Raw genomic sequence first — 26,291 nt, 5'->3', positions numbered from 1 at the left:
CAAACCAACTGACATTGACAGACGTCAATGTTTTTACTGCGACAATAAACAACACCGATTCAACCCGTTTTACCAAGTTAAAGCTATTTCCACGTAGTATTTCCATGTTACAACTGTATTTCAATTGTGAAATGTGTATGCCACAAAGAAAACAAAGTGATTATGTCCCAGCACAACGCAGGAACGAGAAATGGATGCGCTAAATGCGACGATTTATAGATGATAGTTGACCTACCATTCCGGTAAGTTTTATCCTCTAAATATAGCCAAAAGCGTATATGTGAAGATTAAAAACAACATTTCTGGTCTCCGACCTTGACCTATCTACTCTAATACCCGTGTAGAACGTATATCAACCACCAAATTCTTATCAAACAAACATCTACTTTTCTAACCTATAAAGTATCTATCTATAATAACATTCAGACGTTTATAACACTGGGTGCCTACCCTAAAGTGTTACAAGTTATTCTGTGCCACAATTTAAAAAAAATCATTTCATCGTGGTTTTATTTGTAGTGAAAAACGAATGCTGCAGTAACACCGCAGCAGTAACGCTGCAGTAACACCGCAGCAGTAACACTGCAGCAGTAACGCTGCTGCTGTCCTCATACGAATGTCATCCTTCGAAGCGCAACAGCAATGACCGCAACACAATTCATCAAGGATATCAACTGTGACATCGGCCGCCTTAACGCTGCAGCAGTAAAGGTGACGTTCATATTTCAACTGCAGATGCATTATTGCCCATTTAGAGGGTCCGAGAACTCGCATGCGAGTTACATTACATTGCGGTATTTGATCGGTCGGCTGAATTGGATGTAACCAATGTAATGAAAATGGCATACGAGTTCGAGCGCCGTCTACATCAGCTGTTACTGTTGCGGTGTCACCTTTGTACATCTTGATGAAACGAGTGACAGAATGAACATTATAATCAAGCAGCAATGCGGCGGCGAAGGTCACTCATTTTAGCAAAGAAATGGTCATATAGGTACAATAAAGTATACCGATGGACAGAGCTGTGTGGGTGATGGTAAATACCTACCTACTTCACTCCTCATTAATATGTACTTATATGAGTACGCAAGAGACGCATTGCGAGTAACGTTATACAATATCAAATCAAGATAGTTTTAATATTTAGCGGAATTTCGCTCGCTATTTTCGCTGAGTACACGGTCCCTTCGCGCCGGGTGCGCCCTTCCGGGGTCGCTATCCACACAGGAAATGGCGAAAAATAAGCACTTTCTATGTTATCCGTTTTTTGATAAACTATGTATTCTATTACTAGCTTCTGACCGCGTCTTCTTCTGCGTGGAATTAGTATTTTCATTTAGGGTGTTGTTTATTTCGTCGAAGTTAATTTGTTCTATGTCTCACCCGCTTAAATTATTATATTATTATGGGGCATTATCTATGAAAAGGGACCTTATTATTGTCGTTGGCGCTTACGCCGCACAGCGTCGCACGGCATTGTATTTATATCGGAACATCGTTAATAATGGCCTAAGCGCCATCGACAATAAGGTCCCTTGCTATAGATAACGTCACACGTATCACTAAAAAACAAATGTGGATATTTTTCAGAATTTTTATGTTCGTTTTAGGGGTCGCTACCGAATTTAGAAAATGTCGATCCTTCGTACAAGATGTTTTTTTTTTTCGTTGTACCTATTACCTAGTATGGTGTATTCGGGTAATACCGAATGTCGGATAATTCCGAAATTGATCCGTAATGAAAATCACCCTAAATTCCATCATAATAAAAGTCTCTTTTCGGAATTATCCGACAGTTTTCGACATTCGGAATTACCCGAGTAAACCTTACCTATTGTAAAAATTGTATAGCAGGTTGTATCTTTATTATTTTGTTACCGTATGAGTGCCAAACTGATTACAGTCTTAAGGTGACAGTCCATTTCCAACGACAGCTGCACTACTGTTCATTTTATTATGGAAATCGACAATGACAGCGACGCATTCAGTACCGGTAGTGCAGCTGCGGTTAGAAATGGAATGCTACCATTACGCTGACTTTAAACTCGATATAATATTGTGTACATAAAGAAGCTTTTCAGCAACTAATTATTTGCAACAAATCTAGAGGAATCAACGAGTCAATCAAATTGCACTCACCCATTCGTATCACCCGCTAATTACCGCTCATTCACTCATTCACTCCAAACCATTCACTCGCTCACTGCGCCCGATGAATTGAGCATTGTTTGCTCCATTTAGAATAGTCTCGGTGATCTACGTGCAGTCAATATCATTTGAAGCCAATATTAAATAGCATTTCGATTTAAACGTCCATATTCTAACATTGCTTCTGAGAGATCACTGCGATACGACGATCTGTCAGTGACAAATGTGACATTTCTTCAACCAAAAACTTTTTGCATTGTCAGATTGGTATCGTCCCGCAGTGATCTCTTAGATCTCTTGTATGAATTGGGCCACCATAGGAAGTTACAATGTTTTGTGCCAAAATTACATTTTTGACGTTTCCTGCAGTCATGCAGTCGGCTGTATTACTGCAGCAGTTTTTCTGATGTAGTCTGAATCCGAACGGTACCTTTAAAACAACATTAAGATGTGACATAACAAAGTCCGTAATTTCTCTCTGCATTTATTGAAATAGTAGCACAGCTAATAATGCACCGAGAAGAAGTTTCTTAAGTTGCAAAACTTCTATGGAGAATATTCTCTGGAACTTAAATTTAATAAACAATCTAATCGTGTCAAGACCAACGTAGACACATGCCATTTTAAATGTTTCGCCTGCCCGCTTTACTGTTATATAGCGTGTAATATTTTATATTACACAAAACGTTAAAGTTCTCATGGGAACATTCTCACAGAGAACTTTCAAAGTTTCTTTCATGTAATTTTTCTGAAATTTCCGTGAACATTTCTGCAATTTCTGCAATTTGTACATTGCTAAGCACAGCTAAATTATTACCATCTAGGCTTCAACTCCAAGTTCCCTAAAACTAACCAAATCCTAGTACTTCTCAAACTTTTGACATCGATGCTTAACGCGTCTTGTTGCCACGTCCGTCTGTATTCTAATTATTTGACGCGTCATGGTTGGTCCAAACACCGTACTTGCTACTTGCGGTCCGCCTCGGCTTCCTCAAATATTATTCTATTGACATAGTTCGTTTTTTTAGCATTAGAAAGAACTTCGCAGAAGTAAGCTTGTGGTTCCAAATCCGGCACTTTTAGCGGTAATAATTTGAAGTAAATTATATGTATTGACCATGCTACATTAGATAATTCAATAATTATTAACAATTAAAGAGCCTGATACAAACTGCACGCTTGCTTCTGTGGAGTTCTTTCTAATGCTAAAAAAACGAACTATAGGTGAAAACAACAGTATAATGAATAGAATCAGGCGTTACTTTGCGGAAATCCATAATTATTAATTAAAACCAAAATATTACTTTGCTTATCCGCGAAGCGATAACGTACTAATCAATAAGTGATAACCCGTATACTTACTTGCGTATTTTTTACATGCAATTAATGTTCCCATCCGTAGCTCCGTCATCATCTCCTGAGGATGCCTCGCAGAGAAACGAAACACGTGTCGAGTTGGTGGTTTGTTAATTCTGTTATAATAATATTTATTTGCGTATTAATTTTTGCGGTTTTCCAGGGTTTTTTCTCGTCTTACCTCAATTGTATTGCATAATTTCGCGGTAATAAACGCCTTTTTTGACTCTGGAAGCTGCTGCATAATTACCAGCAATTGTAAAATTAAGTTTATGCAACCCTGTGACTAGAAAAAAGGTTGACTCACGCTAGACCGGGCCGCGGCCGGGCCGGAGTTTCCGGCAAAAGCATTCTATGGAAAGCACCAAGTGATCACCGATCAGCCGTCCTAGAAAATTACACGTCGGACGCTTCGGCCCCGGCACGGCCCGGTCTAGCGTGAATCATCCTTAAAGCAAGAAGAGTTCACTACCGGTCAGCAGACCTTTGGAATAGCCACCAATGCAACGAGAAACTTGCAGCAAGTGTCCGTTGTCGCACCTCGAGAGTGACTGCAACTTCGCTAGACTAATCTCGAGGGGACTAAGGTATTGAAACTTGGTAATTGTAGGAAATGGCTACAATAGGGTATTTGACTGTATTTAAAATAAATTATTGCACACCATGCATGAAATAAAATACCTAGTTCTACAATAATTCTGATTAAACTGTTTTTCTTTTTCTAAGTGCGTGTAAGCCAGAAGTGTGAACTCCGCATGGTAAAAAATGAGCATGCGAGTTCGCATATTCATGGTGCATAATCGCTATCGCGTATGAATATGCACGGCAGACTCCGCACGGGTCGGGCAAACAGATTAGCGCGAAGACACTGCACTTTGCATATATACACTTCGCAGTCTTCCAATAGATCTAGTTTATCTTTTAAGGCCGGTACACACCGACAGGCGGGTGCAGCACGGCTTCGACTCACTTCACTCACGCTTCATGTCGCTTACGTTCCGTAGGTAGGTAGGTATCGTAATGAATTTTACAATACAAATGGTGCCAGGCGTGTACCAATATTTGTAGGTAACCCTCTTGTCTGAAAACCCTCGCTCAAGATTCCACTTTTGGAGCAACTTGTAACGTTCGTGGATCAATTTTTGAATTTCGCATTTGTTCGGAACCAATATTATGACGAGGAATTAAACAAAAACTTTGCCCCTTGTAAAACAACTAGGTACCTATTATAAAACCCAAATGAGTAAATCTTCAGCTAAAAATGAAGTAGCTGTCCTATAAGCTGTGATCACATAATCTACGCTTAACTACGCTTTAGTTTTAATGAAGGGAAAACTAAGCTAAGCTCAAGACTGCAGCGTACACTTCACGAGAATGGCTCCAAACTTTTTACGCCCCTATTTGGCCTGTAGGTATTCATTACAGTGAGGTTTCGCGCGTTTGAATATATTTCCCAGATTTTAGGAAACTTTTAGATAGAGCTGGACCAAACTAACCATAAATCATATGTAGATAGTTGTAGTTTATCAGGAAGTACCCTATAAATTGTGATGCTCCTGAGTGTCGAAATATTATACGTTTTTTGTGGCATAAACGGCTGTATATTTCTTTATGTTAACTTGGAAAATTGATATTTTCGATGCTTAAAGGGGCCGAGTGGACACCAAATATAGTGCGGCGTCACGGCAGACCCAGAAGGAGGTGGCGGCACGATCTAGACGTCTTTCGGAAAGATTGGCCTAACATTGCCATAGAACGAGACGCGTGGAAGAAAGAGAGGGAGGCCTTTGCCCAGCAGTGGGACACAACAGGCTAGCAAATAATAATAAATAATAATAAAGGCTGTACATCTGAGTGTATGGATTTAATTTCAACTTGATACCTCTAAGTGTTCCCCATTATAAAGGGTCTTGTATGTAAACCTATCACAAATTTTCATGTAAGTGCCTACTTTCGTGACATAACCAAAAACAATACCTACTTACAATTACATACATAAGGTTTTCGATTCTCAACTTTTATGTCAAACTCCAGTTAAGTACTTCCTCGACGCCCGTCTTGCGGATTGCGGCTTTCTCATTAGATTACCGACACCCCCTCCCTCCCCTCTCCCTCCCCCTTTACCGTCCGCAACTCATAATTTGATTTCATAAAACATCTTGTACTCGTTTTAGTGCAAGACGCTTCAAGTTTGGACGCAGTCAGGATAAAATATCCAGTACGTAACCCAAGTAACACACAAGCAGGATAATAGAGTAAAATTATCATCTTATTCAAATTAAGATTGCATAAATTTTGTGTATAAGCGGTGGAAATTACTAAATTCGGAATAAGAAAATATGTGGGCCTTTATACCAATAAGTTCTTCTTTTTTTTATTAAATGTATCCCGAAAAATTTATGATGATTTCAAGTAGGTATATCAAAACTGTACTCGTAGAGTGTCGTTTAGGATGACTCATACTAGAACGGCCCGGGCTCGGGCCGGGCGCCCGACACTACTTTTTCTATGACAAGTGACGGTGATCACGCGACGCTTTCTATAGAAAACTGAAACCCGGACCGTTTGTAGCGTTATTCATCCTTTATTCGGTAGTTACTTTTAGTAAAATCATAACTGGGTTTTGCATTTGCAAAATAGACCGACCGACCAGCCACGATAGATTGCTGGAATTGAACGAAAGAACGGTTAAATACATTTCAATACCAATTCTTAATTAGCTGCACACTTCCACGTTAGTTCCAACAAAGATTCGCATAATCAATAATCATTTGTATACAGTATTTAAATTTCAATTAACAAATTTCAGAGTCTAATAGTTACCAACAGGCCAATTTTAGTTCTAGTTATTTTTCATTCCAATATGATACTGAACTGTCAGTGTTGAATTGACCTGTAGGCCAAGCGGATACCATTTTAATGATTTACATTCCAAAACAATTCTTTTGCAATTAAAACAAAATTGATTTATGAACGAAAATGTAAAATATATACCTACAATTTTCAGGTTATGAATGACCTAATAAAGAACACATACCGTTATTTTCTGTGTGCCGCGGGGGCGAGTCGCAGCGGAAAATGAGAAGTAATTCGCGGACGAGATGAAAATAGTAAATATCATATTGTGCGGCGGCAGGCCTGTCCGCGACGGGCCCGCGAGCGCCCAGCAGCCCTTATTTTACTTGCGCCCGGGTGTAAAAATACGGCTACGGGATCCCTTGCCTGTCGTAAAGGCGACTAAAAGGGGTTCTCGGGGTCGGAGACGGTCGCAACTAGGGACCAGCTGAAAAAAGAGGGGACCCACAAAGAGGCATAACGCTAGGACGGCACTGGCGCATGCATTGGAGATCCCATCGCCGTCCGAAATGCGCCGAGGAGGACAACTGGGAAGCTTTTAGTCGGTGAAAGTCCGACATAACCTCCGCGCTGTCCACGCGGTGCGGATTCACTTATCCATAACGGATTTTCCCCCCAATAAAAAAGGTCTTATTTTACTAATACTGATATCCATGCCATCAAGCCTGTAGTTGTTGGTCAGCACTACCCTCCATGGGCCAAAGGACAAAAACCGAATGAAGCAAAGCAATCAAGAAACATCTTCGGAGGAGTCAGGATCCTCGAGGTAACGACATTTAAAAAAACCTAGAATCTAACACGAGGGAGGTATACTCTTGAGTTTACGATTATACAATTCATCAGTCGTATACAATTTTCAAGCCCGTCCCGGACTCTGTCGGACCGTATTAGGAGCAGTAAACGAATCTGAGTGTGTCCCGGCTTTAATTTCATCGCCGGCCCTTTCATCTCGGGCGATCACTGCGCGAAGCATTGAGGCTGCGATGAGATTGTCAGGACAGTGGATGCTGGATACTAGTATCTTGGAGACCAAGAGACCAATTCGGACTCGGATTCTCGCGTGCATTAGGTATCGCTTGTACTTGTAATTTTAAACTCTTCTTCTTTCTCTCGCTTCTCGATTGCTGACACTGCACTGTAGGTACTGTAGGTAGGTACCCCTAATGAAAATTTCATTCGATAGCGTGAGGTGACGCGTTTGCGTTAAGAGTCACTTCATATGGGATTTTGAGTTTCGAAAACGTCCCGCTTGGCGCGCTGTTCAATGTCCCAAACAAAATGAGATTTAAGTAACGAAAACGCATAGGTACGTCCGTCACGCTATCTAATGTAATTTACAAATAGAGGTTCTGATTGGTGCGCGAAACGCAATCACAGTCTCATTCGTACCGAGGTGGATTCTGGTTTAAAAGTTTCATGATTGTGACCAATAAGCCTTATTGGTGCGCTTGATATACCTATGGCGAGATTCAAGGTCGTATCAGAATATTATCACAATCTTATAAATTTTTTAAATCAGAATCCACCTCTAAGAAGTTGTTGAGAGGTATTGAAAGGCACTTCATCTTTTCAAATCGCGTTCTAAAGGACAGTAGGTAGTATATTACATGATATTCGTTTTTAAGAAACTACTATACTGTACTGTTGGATTTCTTTAAAATGTTTTATACATGGCAGCACCTTCAGATTTTCTATCAGATATAATTGTGTTAAATTGTTGGGTTCAAACAAATGTTGTATTCGCACGGTGGTAAACATTTGAGCCTACTTTAATTATGCTGTATTCACAAATAGTTAGATGTTTGCCTTCAGTCGGGTGACTGAAGGCAAACATCTGCTGAGCATAGGTCTGTCTTCGTGTACGCCACTTATCCCGGTCAGTCGCATCCAAAAGTGCCCACCGATTTTCCGAATATCATAAACCCAGCGAGCCAACTAAACGGACGCCAGGCGCTTCTTTCCGAAAGCGGCTACCAATCCAATCCAATGCTATACTAAAGAAAAAGTATCCAAGTCCATCGGTGGCCGAGGCTGGAATCGAACCGGCAGCTTACTTGGCTAACGTGCTGACTACTAACCACCCGGCCACGGCGATACCCTTCTCGAATACTCTAGTCTACTCGTATCCTCTATCCATCTAATTGAATACGTAGCTACAACACCGGTCATACTCTTTTTTCTAGACAGTAGAAACGTATTTTAACAGGCAACAACTAACAAAATAGTAGAACTAACCGCGACATCCAATATTGTCCGACGGTTCCGTTAGACCGGAACCGGAACGTTGGTAAGTAGTACAGCCTTTTCATGTAACTACAAAACGTCAAGCAAATTCCATTTTTTAAACTCTGTAGTTAAATTGGAGCGTTAACCCATTTGATAGTGCAACTTTAGATATTACAATATTATAGCAAAAACGCCCACGCTACAACGGCCATGACATCATCAATTCATCAATTTGTATTTTTCTTATGGAGGATTTTTCATGCTTTTAGGAGGCGATGTGTATTTGAATCGTGTATTATTTTAAATCTTGACCGTTAGTCCGCGGGTTAGTTCTTCTTAATATTCGGAGATGATGATAGGCCGGAGCCATAGCACCGCTAAAGACTAGGTAAAATATACTTAGCTGCCTGCCAAGCTTCGCCCGAGTCAAAGTTATCTGTGCGATGCAGTTTTGACTACTCCAATAATAGCAAGAAAAGGGCTGTACTCGTGCGAGCGAGAAAACCAATGAAATCACAACCGTATCAGAGGACTGATGACTTTTGCGCAGGTATAATACCTATAATATTAATTGAATAGTATAATGCCTATAATTATCTATAATATTTATTTACGAAAACGAGCAGAATTTGTAATTGTGGAAGGGCTGTGCCTCACTGGCCACTGACCGCAGGTTTTCCCGTATGTCGTTCGCGCAGAAATAACTACTCACTGCCAGTGCAATTATAACCCGCTTATAGTTTGTGGCTAAAACTGGCAGAAATGACCACATTTTAGACATTGTACAATCCATCCACGCTAGGTTCAAAATATGTCCCAAACGTAAAAATTATTTCTATGTTCTTTAAATTATCTTCTACTAGATATAAATATAATTAATTAGTTAATAAAGTAGCGCAAATGGCACCCCAGGGGCAAAAGCTTTTATCGCTACTTTAATTGTAATTTATTTATTACTCAGTCTCCTGAGAGCATCGGATTAGTGAAATTAAGAAATACTAGCATTGCTTAAAGCTTTCGCAGTTGTAGTAGTAGTTTAAGTGGATTAATTGTTATAACCTTTTCATCTCGACCAACAAGCTTAAGTTTTTATTTTAGTACTTAAATATTTTACAAAGGAGCAAAGTTGTTGTTTAACCCACGTTTAAACCCTCGTGCTAATATTGATACACGAGCAAGCGAAAGATTCCCAGAAATCGCTACGGTCTTGGAATCTTTAGCGTTGCGAGGATTTCAAGAAATGAAGTTTAAACCAACTTTGTAAAATATGTATTATTATTTATTTAATAAAGTTACAACCCTCTTAGTGATCGTCCTTGGATAAACGACTGGCGTCTTACAATTAGCCAAACCAAATTATTTTATTGAAATAATTTAATTAGTGTTTTATTTATCCTACTACATACATTTTAAACTAAAAAATGTTGTCATGTCATAAGCATAACGATAGATAAAAATTGTCAAGAAGATAAAAAAACAATTGATAGAACAAATCAATCGAAAGATAATATGTATAATGAATGGGACCCTATTTAATAGATAAACAATGGAGTGTGGTCTATGAATTGTATTGATAATAATCCCCGCGGACCACACTGTACCGAGGCCTAAATTACGCGGTCTGGCCTAATGAGCTGGAATCCAGATACGGTTTACAACTATTGGCGATTTCGAAACGGTCGAGGTATTTTTAACGTCACGGAAAATACATAATGAATTTAATAATTGCAGCTATATAATAAGGCATTAAAATACGGCTGTGGGTTTATGAAACTAGCTGTATGGGAGGTACCGCAATTATGAGGTTCATATCATAAGTTATGATAACACTCATTTTATCAATCAAATTGACAGAATATATAAGTAGGCAGTGGCACAACAACGCCGCAACAGTAATTGCGGCTGCAGTTAAAATCCGAATGTCACCAAGAAAACGAACTTTATTGAGCTTCATATGAGGCTTACGGCGCGATTCGAACTTTAAGATATCGCGCCGTTAGACATTCACTAGATACGAAATAGTAAAGATATGTGACGTTCCAAGGCGAAAGGTACCTTATGACAGCTGGCGCTTACGCTTATTATTAACGCCGCTCCAATATTCAGTCGGGGTAATGGTACCTTTCGTCGTGGAACGTTACATATCTTTACTATATCTTATCTAGTGCATCTGTAATTCATTTCCCGAATCGCGCCGTTAGTCAATTTGTAAAATAATGTCCTAACAAAATTCTTATTTATTTTAAATCTCATATATATTTAATCCAATCCTTGTTCCATGTTTCAAATCTATTAACACGAGAAAACTTTACTTTGTGATATAAGGGATTATAATCTATCTAAATATTCCAAACATCAGGCATATCGCGTAAACATTTGTATTAAAAAGTCCTAAGAGACAGAGTACCGGGTACAACATAGGCTCTTTCTTATCTAGGCTATGTAGGTACATTAATTAACACGCGGATGCCATATTAGCGGCAAACTTATGGAGTAATTAAGAAAGATTAAGGCTCTATTACGGAAGCCAGACAACGAGGAAATGAACAAATGCTGTATTACTCGTATAACATACCTTTTCGATTTAATAGGTATCTATTATGAATACGAAAGTAGGTAGCTATCGGCCCGATTAGAATTTTAAGATACGTCTAATATGGTCCTTATATTAGGATTCGTAGCATAATTTCTAAAATCAGCTATCCTAAATACGAAATTGGGTAGCTAATCTCAGAATAAACACTCATTTTAACCGTCCGCGGGAACCTTACTATCCAAAGGGGTGGAAGAAAGAATTGATTTCAGAGCCATCTAACGGAATATTTCGGCATTATTTACTAATTCTCTTGATGCGACAACGTAGCCTAACTAAATAGTTGGCTCTAAAAAAATTTTGATGGCAGTGTAGTTATAATTTTTGTAGAAAATTGTGAATGTGCTGCGCGGGGCGTTCGTCGCTAAAAAAACCCGGACGGTTGACAGGAAAGCAGTCTCGCGGGCCGGACGGTTGAGTGGTTAACCGTAAAACATGCATCTTTAGGAATTTTGTACATTAGACATCGTGATTTTCGATGTTATGTGTTTAGGAATTTAGTACTTAGGATATTTGATTTTAGAAATTTCGCTACAATACCCAAATATTACGTCTTAAGGCCTGTGCACACCGGCTGCGTGTGCGTGACGTGCAGGTGTGTGTGCGGCTCCAACATTTTAGGGCACGCGCACGTGCACGTCACGCACACGCAGCCGGTGTGCACAGGTCTTTAATGAGATATGGATTAGATAAGTCAGTGTCATAAGTGACGTTTTTGTTTGAAGTAACAGTAACGTAACCTTTATTATTAAGTCGTCAAAGTGCAAATTCAAATAATTTTGGTCAATCCAATGTTATATCTGATGGTGGCTGTATTTATTTAAAAGGCTTTCAGACCATTAAGCCCACGTTTACACCAGCGCCATCTGTGTGATTAAAAAAACATTTCTTTCAACGAATCACTATTTAATCGGGACAAATGGTAACAGAGAGGCGTGTTTTGATTTTAATAATAGGTTATAAATTTGATCAGGATTTGTTATGGATATGAGATCTCAGAGTCAAAAGTGAGGTTTTTGGTTGATCATGTCTACTATATAAACCAATTGATCAAATTCATAACCGGTTATTACAATCAGAATACGCCCCAGGCTATGATTTTACTTTTCAGGTTTTATTTCACTTCATTTGCGATATATACTGTATTTTACATTGTAAACAATGTATTTTTATGTCTCTTTCGATTCTCACCGTTATTAATACAAGGGCCGATATAGACGGACTGCAACCCAACTGTAATTTGCAACGATGCAGTTAGCGTGCAGTTCCCGTACAAGTTGCAGTCGGGTTGCAGTATGTACCGGCCCTAAAGTACCTACACATTATAATTGCCTCAGTTGACGATACTAGAGTATCTTCCAAATTATTTTTCGGTGGCTAAATAATAAACTTAAATCCCTTAAATGAAATTCAACCACCTTTTTAATTAATTTTAGTATGGCAGCAAAATCCCCGTACCAAAAGAGCTGGTTAAGCTGCACTAAACTATGCAAATAATAGTACATTATTGCAGAGGCCGGGAAAGGGCAATTCGTGGATGAGTTTCGATTTTGTCGGACGACGCGAAGCGGAGTCCGACAAAGAAGACGAATCCACGAATTGCTATTCCTGCCGAGGCATATATAGTGCTTTTCTCCAAACATGCGAGGAAATAAGCTAAAATAATTATTATTTAAGCATCAAGCATCACTCAAATCAAACCTTCACATCCAAAATGTCAAAAACAATTTCCCTCTTTAATTAATTTTTAAAAGTTAAAGGCACAAACTTATTTTGCCATTCAGTACCATTCAATATTCGTTCATTCAATATAATTGCGCAATATAGTTTGTCAAACCAACTTTTCAGTAAGTAAGAACCAGGAAAACTACACCCATCCTTTTCTTTTGGGTGCTAGTACTAGTGTAAGACAAAGATAGTATGATTCTCTTTATCTATGTTTGAAATGAGAAAGTCCTTTGACAAACTATGTAAGCTTTATGAACACGGATGAGATTTAAAAAAAATATAAAAATAATCTTTGATTTTATTAAGCAGTATTCGCACGATCATACACGTGAAATGATAGCTGATCGGGTCGTGTAGAAGCGGCTCGCGGCAATAATAATTGGCTGTTTGCGTTTTTTATTATTAAAAAGTAAAAAACACTACAGTAATAAGTTATTACTGTAGTGTTTTTTTACTTCCCGTCCGCTAGAACAGGACAGCGATAGTTTGATGTTTTTTAGTTAGAGTTTGACATTAACGAAGAACTTCCCGTACTATTTTTGCTACAGTAAGGTGAACATTTCCGAGCATATTGGAGAAAAAGACTAAATATACCGTCAAAGGCCTGAAAATGGGAGAATATTTAATGAGTAATTAACGAACAAGCAGTGAGTCGGTACAGTGAGTTAAGTGTTATTTTCGAGCTCATTAAAGGAAGGGAAAGGAAACGGGAACAGTCGAGAGCGGGTGACCGCGGGAGTGGACTAACAAAGGGGAGAGAGTAGGTATTGTGTATACCGACTTATTTGTGCATACCTAACCTAACCACAAAATATCCCGTCAAGTGTGCAGTGACATTACTGTCGCGTTACCATTATGGTAACATTCCATTTCGAACCGCAGCTGCAGTACTGTCAATTTTACTATGGAAATTGACAATGACAGTGACGCGTTCAGTACCGGTAGTGGAGCTGCGGTTAGAAATGGAATGTTACCATAACGACCCGCTTCGAACTTTAAGATACGTCAAGTATTACGACTAGATACGATATGGATTAGATGTGTCAATTTCTTTATACAAAAACGTCACTTTTGACACTGACATAATATTATCTAATCCATATCGTATCTAATCGTAATACTTGACGTACAGTCAACGATAAAAATATGGGTGTAGACAACTTACTCAAAAATATGTCCCATAGTACTTAATTCACTGACATAAGAGTTATGGGACATATTTTTGAAATGATTTGTACGCCCATATTTTTACCGTTGACTGTAACTATCTTAAAGTTCGAATCGGCCGTTATTGTGGTGCAGTCTGAATCCAAAAGTTACCTTTTCACTTTATTTTGCATGCACCAATCAGCGAGGGCGATCTTCAAGATCGTATGAAAACCCGTTCAAAACCATAATCCTTTGTTAAATTTGAATCAGGATCCGTGTCTATCATGCACCCTACAACTCTTTTTAGGGTTCCGTACCCGAAGGGTAAAATCGGGACCCTATTACTAAGACTCCATCACTCCACTCAGACAGCCGTCCGTCGGCCTGTATGTGTCTGTCCGTCCCGTGAACCGTGTTATGTTATCTCATAAACCGTGACAGCTAGATAGTTGAAATTTTCACATATGATGTATTTCTGTTGCCGCTATAACAACAAATACTAAAAGCAGAATATTTAAGTGGGGCTCCCATACAACAAACGTGCTTTCTTTTGCGTAATGGTAACATTCCATTTCTAACCGCAGCTGCACTACCGGTACTGAACGCGTCTCTGTCATTGTCAATTTCCATAGTAAAATGAACAGTAGTGCAGCTGTCGTTGGAAATGGACTGTCACCTTAATGGTACGGTACCTTTCGTGCAGAAGTTCGACTCGCACTTAGTTTTTTTTTTCTATTTTGCTCTGAGTTATCGCCAGTCTTCTTTGCGCATCAGAAAAAAACTTACAATCCAAGCTTAATTCAAGTTAGCGTTAAGGCGATATTTTCCTTGTTAACCTCTCAAATTAGTTTGTATGCAAACAAAGGGCTTTGAGCTCCATTTGGAGCTGGTTACCAGCTGTCGCCCTTATTACTAAGGCAATAGAGTTCACTGAATTCAAGAGTGGTTAACTACCATTCCTCTCATTTAATCCCGTCCAAGGACGAACTAATTCCTTGACTAGTGATGTCTGAAGTTATGTTCCCCATGAATTGCCAGGAATATTCCCGAAATAAGAAAACGGATGAAGGAGATACACAACCGGTCGTAGTGTAAATGTCGGCGGCCGATCGTAAGATCAGGCATATCGTGAAATTCCTAGGCATATCGTGACACGTGAAAATCCTTGACTCGTTCCCTGAGTCGACGGAGCCCCGCTACGCGGGGCTCCTATTTCTGGGCAATTTGCCCTTCGGGCATCTGAAGCAACCTAACAAACCTATCCTACCTATATATTGGTTTAATGTGACTATCGTCAAAACATTACACAGGAACATTACGATCTGCCTGATCTTACGTTCGGCCGCCGACATAATCATTCGGAGAAATGTTGACAGTATATATTTTTAAGCTGATATGTGTAATAACGATGTCAATGATAATATTTATATCATTATTAAAATTTTGGAAAGTAATTTTTTGTGTAAGGATAATTTATAACAAAAATTAAACACTACCTATCCTATAATACAACGTTTGTACATAACCCTTCGGGTGGCAGCACCTCCGGTTGAACGGCAGGAGAAATGGCGCGGCCATTTTTTAAATATGCCTTTGCGTGGCAGAGGCCGCGAGAAGGTTCGGTCATAACAAGCCCGTAATTGGCAGAGACCGTCTCGCGGCATCTGTGCGACGCTGCATTTCGCGCCTAAAATAAAACCGTTAAAACTATGCCTTTCTTTCTCACTCTTGCAAGATGCTTTCATCAATAAACAAGGATAGTATTCCCTAACGGTCGAATTCCCGCGTAAAACAAAGTCACGCGCCAAATTCGCGATGATCACCCATTGAGGCCCCGCCACTTGACGTATATTTTTCCAAAATGGCTGCGCCACTCAACGGGCTTGTTATGTCTGTCCTCCTCGCGGCCACCGCCACTTACCGTAGAGACCTCGAGGAGGACAATGCCACTCGAAGGGATAATAAACTACACAGAAACACGTTAAAATATGATTTAGAAACTGATTTATTTAGTAAATATTTATTTCAAAACGGAACAATATACATAGCTGGAAACATTTAGTATAGTGACTTCATTTAATTTATTATTAACATTTTAACAAATACCAATAACCAATAGAATCATTTCATTTACCCATCTTCGTACAGAGAAGCTTTTGTCGACAATTTTCTATTAGTTCTTAACAAACACACTTTACTTCGCATCCGCACTCCTCTGGTAGAAACACAGCCCTAAGTTAAAGTCAAATAATTTATTTGCTATAGGTATAGAAGTATACATGCTAATATACAATAAAACAGTATTAACATTTAAAATAAGTAGCAGTCCAACCTATATTTGGCCTAAAAAACCTATTGCTAATATTCCCTTGCAAAAAATGTTGACTGCGTTCCGGGAATGTTCCCATCCTTAAATTCCCAGGTTCGTCTCATCCCTAACCCCTCAACCCGGGCCATTCAGCCGTTCTTTCATCCTCGAGGCTCCACCCTGAATGCAGGACTTAATTTCACCAGGAATTCGTCTCAAGAACGTGAATTTTAATTTTGAAAGACGAAAGACGTCTGTTGTGTTTAAGTTTTAAAATGAAAGGGTGGAATGTTTTAATATAGTTCTATAGGAATTAAGATGGTTAAGATATAAATCATAGGCATTGTTTGTATTATTCATATTTATACTTCTTTGTATGAATATGAAAAAGTTTGTTAAACCGTTAGAAATATTAACGTGATAAATAAAGAAAAATAAACATTCATTCATTCATTCATTCATTCATAAACAATTCCCCGGTTGCATAAAATGCCCTCGTTCTGTTCCCCCGATATAATATATGTATAGATGTTCGTCGATGCAGTATATATTTTTTTTCATAATGGCGTAGCTATGATGGTTTATAAGGTCTACAGCTAACAAATGCACTGAGTTAGACCAAGATAAGTCTGCAGCGATTTTGATAGCCCACGCAGGGCAAATGTTATTTATACGTCATAATTTTAACTCATAATTTCATAGAAGTTTGACATTTAAAATGACACTTGCACTGCAGACTCTTGGTCTAACTCTACTAGTAATGTGCTTTAGTTTCAGAATACCAAGGCATATGCTGCCTCTCTATTAGTGTACCGTCCTCCGATCGGTACTCCGATGATGGTTAATTAATCACGAAAGTACCTAATAAACGTTAATGAAGGCAACTCGGGGACGCGTAGAACAGGGACGGGAATGGAGTCGACTCGCGTCGATTTTGATAAGATAACATGCAAATGTTATTGTAAGATGATTTAAATACTACAAGGGAAAAACTAAAAACGGTTTCCACGCATTTTCTTGTTTTAGAAATTACATTATTTTCGATTTAGGCGTCCTATTGCATCGTTACTCCGCCAAAAAGGCGACAATTATGCACTCGTACGTAATATTGGCAAATCTTTATAAACTTGATATTTGTTACGCAATAATATGTTTTCAAATTAATTACTAAATTACTTTCAGTTGTTATACACAGTACTGTGAAACTGAAAATATTATGTACATTTAAGTGCTCGTTCGTCTCATAAAATTAAATACTAATTTAAAACGCATTAAGTGAGTAGCTTACATCACTTAAGTAGTTAATCTCCTGCAATTTACTGAAAACTTAAGCAGAAAATTCGAATGTGCACTGCCATCAGAATGATATCTGAATAATGTCATTTAGTTATCGTGCGTCCCGCTCGCGCCAATACATGTACGGACCAGTACGACCAAAAATCATTCTGATGACAGTGCATTCGAATTGGCCTGTGAGTGATCCAAAGAAAACCAATTTATCAAGTAGTTAACTTTGCAAATGGCGGCTGTTTATTTTCCCTGTTCTTGTACAGAATTTAGTATCACTACCATAATTATGTATAAGACTGTCAACTGGCGAACCAACAGGACTTTGGGGTCTATTCGACTTGTCAATGTCGCAGCTGTGACGTGGATACGTGGATACTTTGTTTTAAACTAAAATGGAAAGTTGAACCTGAGATAGGGACAACAACAAACAATTATACTGGATAAAATACTCGTAACACAGGTACAAGTAAATAAAAGACCCTAAAGATTTAAAATAGATTTAACGTAACTTTCAAAATGAAAAAAGCACTTTACCTTATATACTTTACACAATTACACAACAACACCATTAGAGATTTGGATGAGCTTTCTATAATGTGAAGAAGCCTGTGCTGCGGATCTGAATGGTATGCTTTTGTTTGGTTAGTAAATTTTCATATTATATTAGAAAAGTCAAGTACGATTCGATATTACTGAGTGACTTGTCCATTTACAATTTCAAGATAAGTTGCCTTAGGCAAATCGTTACTTTACTTAATGTTCGCAGTTAAATGATAAAAGTAAAACTTTGACTTAGTGGCCGGGGTATATGCAATGCTCTTGGATAACATACCAGCGGGCCTAGCCAACGTGACAATCGCTTGCGTTGCGCTTCGCCATCGAATCGCTTTGTGTCTCTATCACTCCTCCGTTTAGTGTAACAGTGAGAGTTGCCTTTCCTTAGCTGCGTAGCATTAGCGATTGGCATGTTGTCTACGAGACTGGTCCTGTATACTTGGCCCTTTCGTTTGTCTAAAGCAGGCCACTGACGAGCCTTGCAAATGGATGCCGTTACAATGGATTCATCCAAATGGACGGCATCCTAATATTAAACATTGTACGTTTTTGACATTCACGGGCTGATTTTGGATTGCAGCCACGCAATTTGGACTGTTGGAAGGCTCGTCAGTGGCCATCACCTTTAAGTCTTTTTTTTCGTAGGTTATTTAATAGGTAGGGTATTTGATATTTGCCAGTCGCTTTACGATGAAGGAAAACATCGCGATAAAACCGGACTAATCCCAATAAGACCTACTTTCCCCTCTGGGTTGGAAAGTCAGATGGCAGTCGCTTTCGTAAAAACTAGTGCCTACGTCAAATCATGGAATTAGTTGTCAAGCGGACCCAAGGCTCTCATGAGCCTAGGCAAAATGCCGGGATAAAGGAAGAAGAAGATAATATTCAACGCAAGCTGAAAGATTGCTCTGTAGGCTCTACTTTTCTACCTTCACTACGCTTTTACCTGGAAAACGAATGACGTCAAACAAAATAAACGAAACGGCAACTCGAATTTGTCAGTTCGAGTCAAGCCTGTCTGGCACAACTTAAGGGGGAGGTTAGGTAAAAGGGGGGGAGATAAAACGTTCCTTGATCCCAAGGGTACCGCGGATCAAATGATAATCCACGCAAACTCGTATTTTAACGAAAACTTCTTTTAAACTGAACCTTGATAAGAGCAGATAAGGTTGTTTTTACTATGGCTTTGGGGTTAGATGAGAGGTTTAGAAGATTAAGATATATATCACGCGCAAAATTGTTTACTTAAGTGTGTGCGTTTGAGTTGCGGCAAAAGTTGTATTGAGATTATTTTATGCTAATTTTAGATAGGTAATCACAAAAATATCAACATATTTACAATGGTTTAATAAAATATGAAAAATAATACGGACCAGGTTTAGGTTGCAGGTTTTATCCATTAATAAAAATTGACTTTGTAAATAAATCAATAAATAATAAAGTAAGTAGGTATTCCATTTATTCACTACCTACAAAAAACATTCAATCCTATAAGAGAATAACAAGAATATGAAAATGAAAACCAAGTACATACAATATTAAAAATATGGGGTCTAAATTACAAATACCATTCCGCTGGCGCTTGGTAGGTGTGCCCACAAGACTGGCCGCGTTTCCTCGCTGCATGGCAATGCCAATGCGCTGAGCGAGGAACGAGCCAGACCTGCGATCACCAGTGGAATAGCGGATATTTTCGTTTTTAGGGTTCCGTACCCAAAGGGTAAAACGGCACCCTATTACTAAGACTCTGCTCTAAGAAAATAAAGATTTAAGGGGCTCCCATACAATAAACGTGATTTTTGACCGAAGTTAAGCAACGTTGGGCGGGGTCAGTACCTACTTGGATGGGTGACCGTTTTTTTTTGCCTTTGTTTGCATTATGGTACGGACCCTTCGCGCGCGAGTCCGATTCGCACTTGCCCGGTTTAAAAAAAAGTTTCAGTGCCTCCGCCCCCCAATAATCTAATTGGACTTGGTCATAAAGCTACACACGAGCGAATAAATTAACTTAATATTTTAAACACCGTGAGAACATAATAATATAATAATAATTTGATTTGTTCCATAGTTGTAACACGAGGGAAACTGATTTTAAATTATCAACGGTTGGGCATCGATTTAATGAAATGAAATGAAAATATTATTTTTAAATGCTCATTATTTTCTACATAATTAATATAATTACCAAACAATTGATCATAGTGTGACCAACGCTCTTGCATATTGTACTAATGTTAATCAGTTGGGTCGAAATGCGTCTAAATTATAAGGGCAAAGGCATCAGTTTGAAGCAAAGACATATGTAACTTGGTATAAGATGAATAAAGTCTAAGAAAAAACGTGCCTCGAAAATCAAGAAATTCTCGCTTAGATGCCTTTAGACACCTTTGGCCTATGCTCGGCTAGATGGCGTGACGAGACCGTTTCATATTTAACAATTTTAACACATGGATATCAGTGAATGAACAATAGAACATGGATCAAAATAATAAAATAATTTATCCTATACATAAATTTTTTTGATAATTTTATACGTTTTCGTTTTAGACGTGTGTCGATAGATGGCAATAAATGACTACAAAATTTACTATGACAGGACCCCTCCTTACTATCTATACTTCTTGGTTTGAAGTAATTTACGTTTTAACTTCTGAGTTCAGGATTGGCTTAATTATATTATAATGATTATCAGATTTAGCAATGTTAGGTATTTAAGTATAAACAAAGACGATTCTAGGCTAATATTTTCATACACGAAGTAATCAGTAAAAAAATCGAACCCCCTGAGAGGAGGAGGGAAGGGTAGCGTACCGTATTAATAAAAGTCTAGTACGATATATATTATCTTAGCAATTCATTAAACTAATTGTGCATATCTGAAGTTCCTCCTTTCTTAAAACTATTAGCCAAAATATACAAAATAGGCTGGCTATTAATCACTCGCCACTACTGATGCATTTACCCTTTAAAACAATAAAATTAAACATAGTCGTTACACGTGTTATTGCATGGCTAATTAAATCAATCTTAACTGACCAACAGTGAAACTTATATCCATGCAATAAGGTTAAAAAACGGTCATTAAATAGTTATGCCCGATGGTATGACGTCATTCGTAGCGGGCTTATAACGGAGTCGGCGTGGACAGCAAGCCATCCACGCCGCCGCCGCCGCCGCCATGTCCCCGCTCACTAGTGCCTCTACTATCAGTTGGCAGAGTATTTTTCACTTACTTTCAGTGAATAAACGTGCCGTGTGTCACGTTTTACGTTTCTTTACGGTCTTATGTACCTAACTTCACTCCACTCCAAACGATGTTGTCCCTTTCTAAGTATACTATAAAACAGAGCAAGAGTTATATCGGAGTTTTATACAGCGCCTCTAGGATTCACCTATAGAACTAAATAACAAAATTGACACATTCTCACGTCTACGTAATTTACTATCTATGCATCTCGCTCTCGCAAATTAGTGCAAGTGAGATGCACAGAAAGTAATGTTACATATACTGATGGTAGCTGTAAATATGGAGGGTAGAGGTAAGGAGAATCCTTTATGACTTTATGAGAAAACTCCTTTATGGGAGAATATTTGCAAAAAGTGGGCACGCTGTCAGCTATTATAATTTTTCTAAATCTCTCCAGAGTAGCGAAAAAAAGAAAACCCATAAACCTAGTTTTTCATTGTATCAATACCGTACTAAAAATCATGGAGAATGGAAGATATCGTATTTACAAGTGGAAAAACGTTTTCTCTTTTTGTATGGACGATTACGTAGTATACTTCCCTCTTAAGGTTTTTGACGGACACTTTTTCATTATTAATTACATGGAGATTGTATTCCTTACCTCTACCATCCACTAAGAGCATTTAGGAGGGACATGTCATCGCTGTCATTTTCTTTACAAAACAGTCTGCCGGTTTTTGCGGGGGAGGGGACGTCAAATGTATTGCTATTTCTACATGATTTGTACGTAACGTACAAATAGCCATGTCAGTCCATACAAAAGTTTGCACAATTGTGTTTTTCGGCAGAGGGGTAAGTAATAATGTCAACAAAAAAATAAAGAGTATACCTACGAGACTACTACGACTATGATATTTGATTTATTCGGTTGTCAATATAAAACAAATGTAGATGTTCTTTCTTCCCGTATGAGATGCCATTACTATGTAGTTTTGCTTGAGATTAATAAACATTACCTATATGGTGTTAAAACAAGCTTTTCTTTCCTGCTTGGAACCCTAATCCTAAATCCTAACAGTAAGCACTCAATGGCCACTCCAGTTATTAAATGCTCTAAGACCAATTTTGTCACTTTGTTACTGACTCAACCTTCATTCTACAATTTTTTAAAGATTTGACGTTGCCATAGTTACGAAAATAATAAACACATCAATGTTAGTAAACAATGTATAAATTAAAATATATGTATTCCAGACAAAAATTGCAAAATATGATAATTACGTAAACATCATTAATAATCGAGTTAAAATTATGACTTTGCGTGTTAAAAAATAGGAAGCAAAGTATACGGCGCGATTATACAGGCTACTTTTGGCTACATATTTATTACGTTTGATGAAAATAGTATACACATGAGAAGAAATCTTAAAATATTAAAATAGGTATGTATTATAATGGTCCGCTTCAGTCCGCACCGCCTACTGCTAAGTAACATTATCTAATAGAGTGTGCGGAAAGAGAAGAGTCGTGAAATTTAGGGGAGCCCATACATTATACCTACGACTCTTCTCTTTCCGCACAGACCCTACGACCTACGTATGACCTTAATAGCGATCTTAATTTTATAGTACCTATATGATCTCGAGTATTTTTCAGTGCCAAGCGCCCCATTTCCAATACAAAATGAAGCCACGCAGCGGGTTTTTGGCAATAAATGTGTTTTAAATTTTCAGATTCTGAACCACCAGCAAAAGTTTTTGAAGAAAGTTTTATATTTCCTGTTACCAAGTTGACATGAAAAACGAGTACCTACCAAACACAATAATTTGAACAACGGAAAATAAAATAATACTTACTTAGTAAAGAAAAATAAATAAACTCACAGAACATTTGTATGTTTTATTTTATTTAAGATAATAATGCTTAATAAAATACATAGCAATTCTTGTGTAAATATTCTTACTATGTGTTATGTGCACCCAGCAACAAAAACAGCAACATGTCTATGTACCGCTCCTTGTATTGAGCCTTAATTCTTAATACATATATAACTTCTACATGCATACGCATGCATACATGATGCAATCCGGGTTTTCAGGGAAATGTTGTTTTCAATCAGCTTCTTGCTTAAAACCAAAAACTGCTCGTAAGCAATGTGATTTTCGCAAATGTAGCAGTAGAAATAGGAAAATATGATGTCAAGTATAACTCATTACCTTTGTACTAAATCAGCCTTTTATCGAACTATTAATTGATTTATCCCTTAAAGTTTTGCTTGAAGTTCACATACTGTTATAAATTTATACATATTACGTTGAAAATTGCATTAATATTCGTGAAAAATCTGCGTATTTGTTGTGTTTATAAGTTGACAGAAATGTCACGTTGGAAACGCACGTATTTTTCCATAACATCTGTCACGTTTACTCGCGTAAAGTATTTACGCAGAATAATTCTGGCTCAGTTTTCATTATATAATTAGAAAGAGAGCGTTTTAGGTGTGAAGTTAGGCAAGTATGGAAAACTCGCGTAAATACGTTTGTAACTCATGGTACAAATTGAATTTTTTAGTTCTTTACGTGACCGGTAGAGGCACTGTACAATTACTCCATACATTTTCCTTAACTTTCTCACTATCTTCACTTCTCACTGTCATTCACGGAACTCATAGTAGAGCTACTGCTTTCTGCTCGCACTTGCTCCGCTGCTCGCCGCCGCTCGCACCTATGATCCGAAGTATTGCGACCTCAAGCTTATACGAGGTACGTATTAATTTCCAATTTTACATTATGTTTCGTACATATTGCATTTTTTCACAATTTAGCAAGATATAGGGTGAACAAATGATATTTCAAATTGTATTTTTTAAAGTTCTTTTGGAGTTGGCAACATTTGTAAGCCATAGTCTATCAGGGTAAGAGGGGAATATTTATTATAATATTTTTTACAGGACTTGAAACTGAGGAATATATTGATTTTAATATAATCACTCCTGATGGCCTTGTTAACATTGATGATGTAAGTCATAGATTTTAAGATTGACTTTGAATGTACCTACTAATAATGTTTATGAATTAATAAAACTGTGATCTAGTCATAAGTAAAATAAGTTACTACTTATTATCTAGACGATTCTACCAATTCCATATTCTATGAGGTTGAGTTGTTTTACAGTACATATTGTGCTACTTTACCGCCCTAGTGCGGTAACTAGGAAATTTAAAGGGCCATTATGTACTGTAAAACGTTTTACAATACAAGTGCGAAAAGGTAATTCGCATTTTGTGTAGATTTAAAACACTTCTTTCGGTCGCAACAAGCAAATTATCCTACTTAGTATAATATCCTACTTTTCGCACTTGTATCGTACCTAATGTCCTATTACCGCACAGATCCAACGCCCACCCGGAGGTAATATTATGATGACATCAAGCCAATTTGATAATATATACCAGAGTAATTAATATCAAATCAGCTTGATATAACCATAAGATTGCATAATTACCAGTTTTTTTTTATAAATATGCCAAATGTCAGCTCAAATGCAACGAATGGTTGACTTTACAGGTGTTATTATTGGCAAGACCTAAATTTACCTTTGATTTGCATAATTTATGATACAGTCACCATCACATATGTCGGAGCTGTCGCAGTGCTCAAAAACATCTGAACACGCTCTATTGTCAAGGCGTTAGACTGTTTAGTAAAGTGTTCAGATATAATCTATTTCTGAGCACCTTGGCCGCTCCCGTATATCTGTTGGCGACAGTCTAAGATTTTTAATTGTTTCATAACCAGAAATGCAGCCGAGCAGGAAGAGAGTTGGTGGGCGAGGATGTCGCCGTGTGCAATTACCCATTTTCTAAGCCCATAATTAGTACGCTTGTTGGCGCCGATAATCAGTTCAAGACAGTGAGCATAGACTGTCCGAGTGGTATCCCTGGGTGCTCGCACCTCAATGTAAACGTGAGGCAGTATTGCAAAATGGTGACACCGCCTGTTACTGTACGGGCATTGCAATGATGCAAGTTGGTAATATTATTATATATGGTAATTCATTTATAAGTATATTATATTATATACAATATATGTCACTGGATTACATACAAAAAAAGAAAAAAAAATGTATACGTATGTACTTGTTTAGAATTTCTATGTATGAAAGTATATATCGATTTATATATAAGTATCTATATCGTCACCTAGTGTCCATAGTCCAAGCTTTGCTTACTTAATTTGTGGCTAGGTCGATCTGTGAATCGATCGATCGAAGGTCTCCTTATTATTTATTATTATTTGTTATAAAATATAATTTTAAAAATATATACCTACATACATTTAAAATCACGCCTTTTTCCAGGAGGGGAAGGCGCAGGGACCACGGATTTCTACTTGCTACGATCCTGACATACTTCTTTCGGTTCCTTCACTTTCATAACATTCCTCAGATTATAAAAATAATCATTTAAATACTTTGGCACAATTATTCGGAATATTTTTTTTTGATGTGTGGCACATTAAACAATGAAATTCGTTTGTTTTCTTTTATTTTCCTTTTCAAAAGATACTACATCAGATCATCGAAAATATTAATAACAAAGTAAAGATCACCGTCGTGACTGTGAGCTAATTACAGATCGGCATTTAGACGAAATCTACTCATTATAGTTTCATCCCATTTTTTAAATAGAAATTGTGTCTGCCGTCTAGGTTTTTCAAATGTTTTTCTGGATTTATTTCGTGCATGATGTGAAATAATTTATTTTATATATGTAGGTATGTACAGTCAATATCCCTATACTTAATGTAAATAACGGAGTCGGCGTCAACAGCGCGCCATTCTCGCCGCCGCCGCCGCCGCCATGTCGCCACTCGCCCGCTGGCTCGCCGCGCTG

The 26,291-nt window shown here is 38.0% G+C and overlaps 1 protein-coding gene across 1 annotated transcript; it reads left to right on the top strand.

The window, feature by feature from the left end:
* The first annotated feature begins 642 nt into the window (after positions 1–642).
* LOC134663345 (uncharacterized) lies at positions 643–25,504 on the top strand. Its single transcript, XM_063519707.1, has 4 exons — positions 643–711; positions 24,071–24,158; positions 24,347–24,414; positions 25,195–25,504. The coding sequence occupies exons 1-4, from the start codon at positions 643–645 to the stop codon at positions 25,417–25,419; spliced, it is 450 nt and encodes a 149-aa protein (XP_063375777.1). The 3' UTR covers positions 25,420–25,504.
* The last annotated feature ends 787 nt before the right edge of the window (positions 25,505–26,291 follow it).

The sequence above is a fragment of the Cydia fagiglandana genome, chromosome 4 (genome assembly GCF_963556715.1).
Source record: "Cydia fagiglandana chromosome 4, ilCydFagi1.1, whole genome shotgun sequence".
In the NCBI taxonomy this organism is placed as follows: Eukaryota; Metazoa; Arthropoda; class Insecta; order Lepidoptera; family Tortricidae; genus Cydia; species Cydia fagiglandana.
The sequence above is the reverse complement of the archived record's forward strand: the minus strand, read 5'-3'. Positions and strand labels throughout refer to the sequence as shown.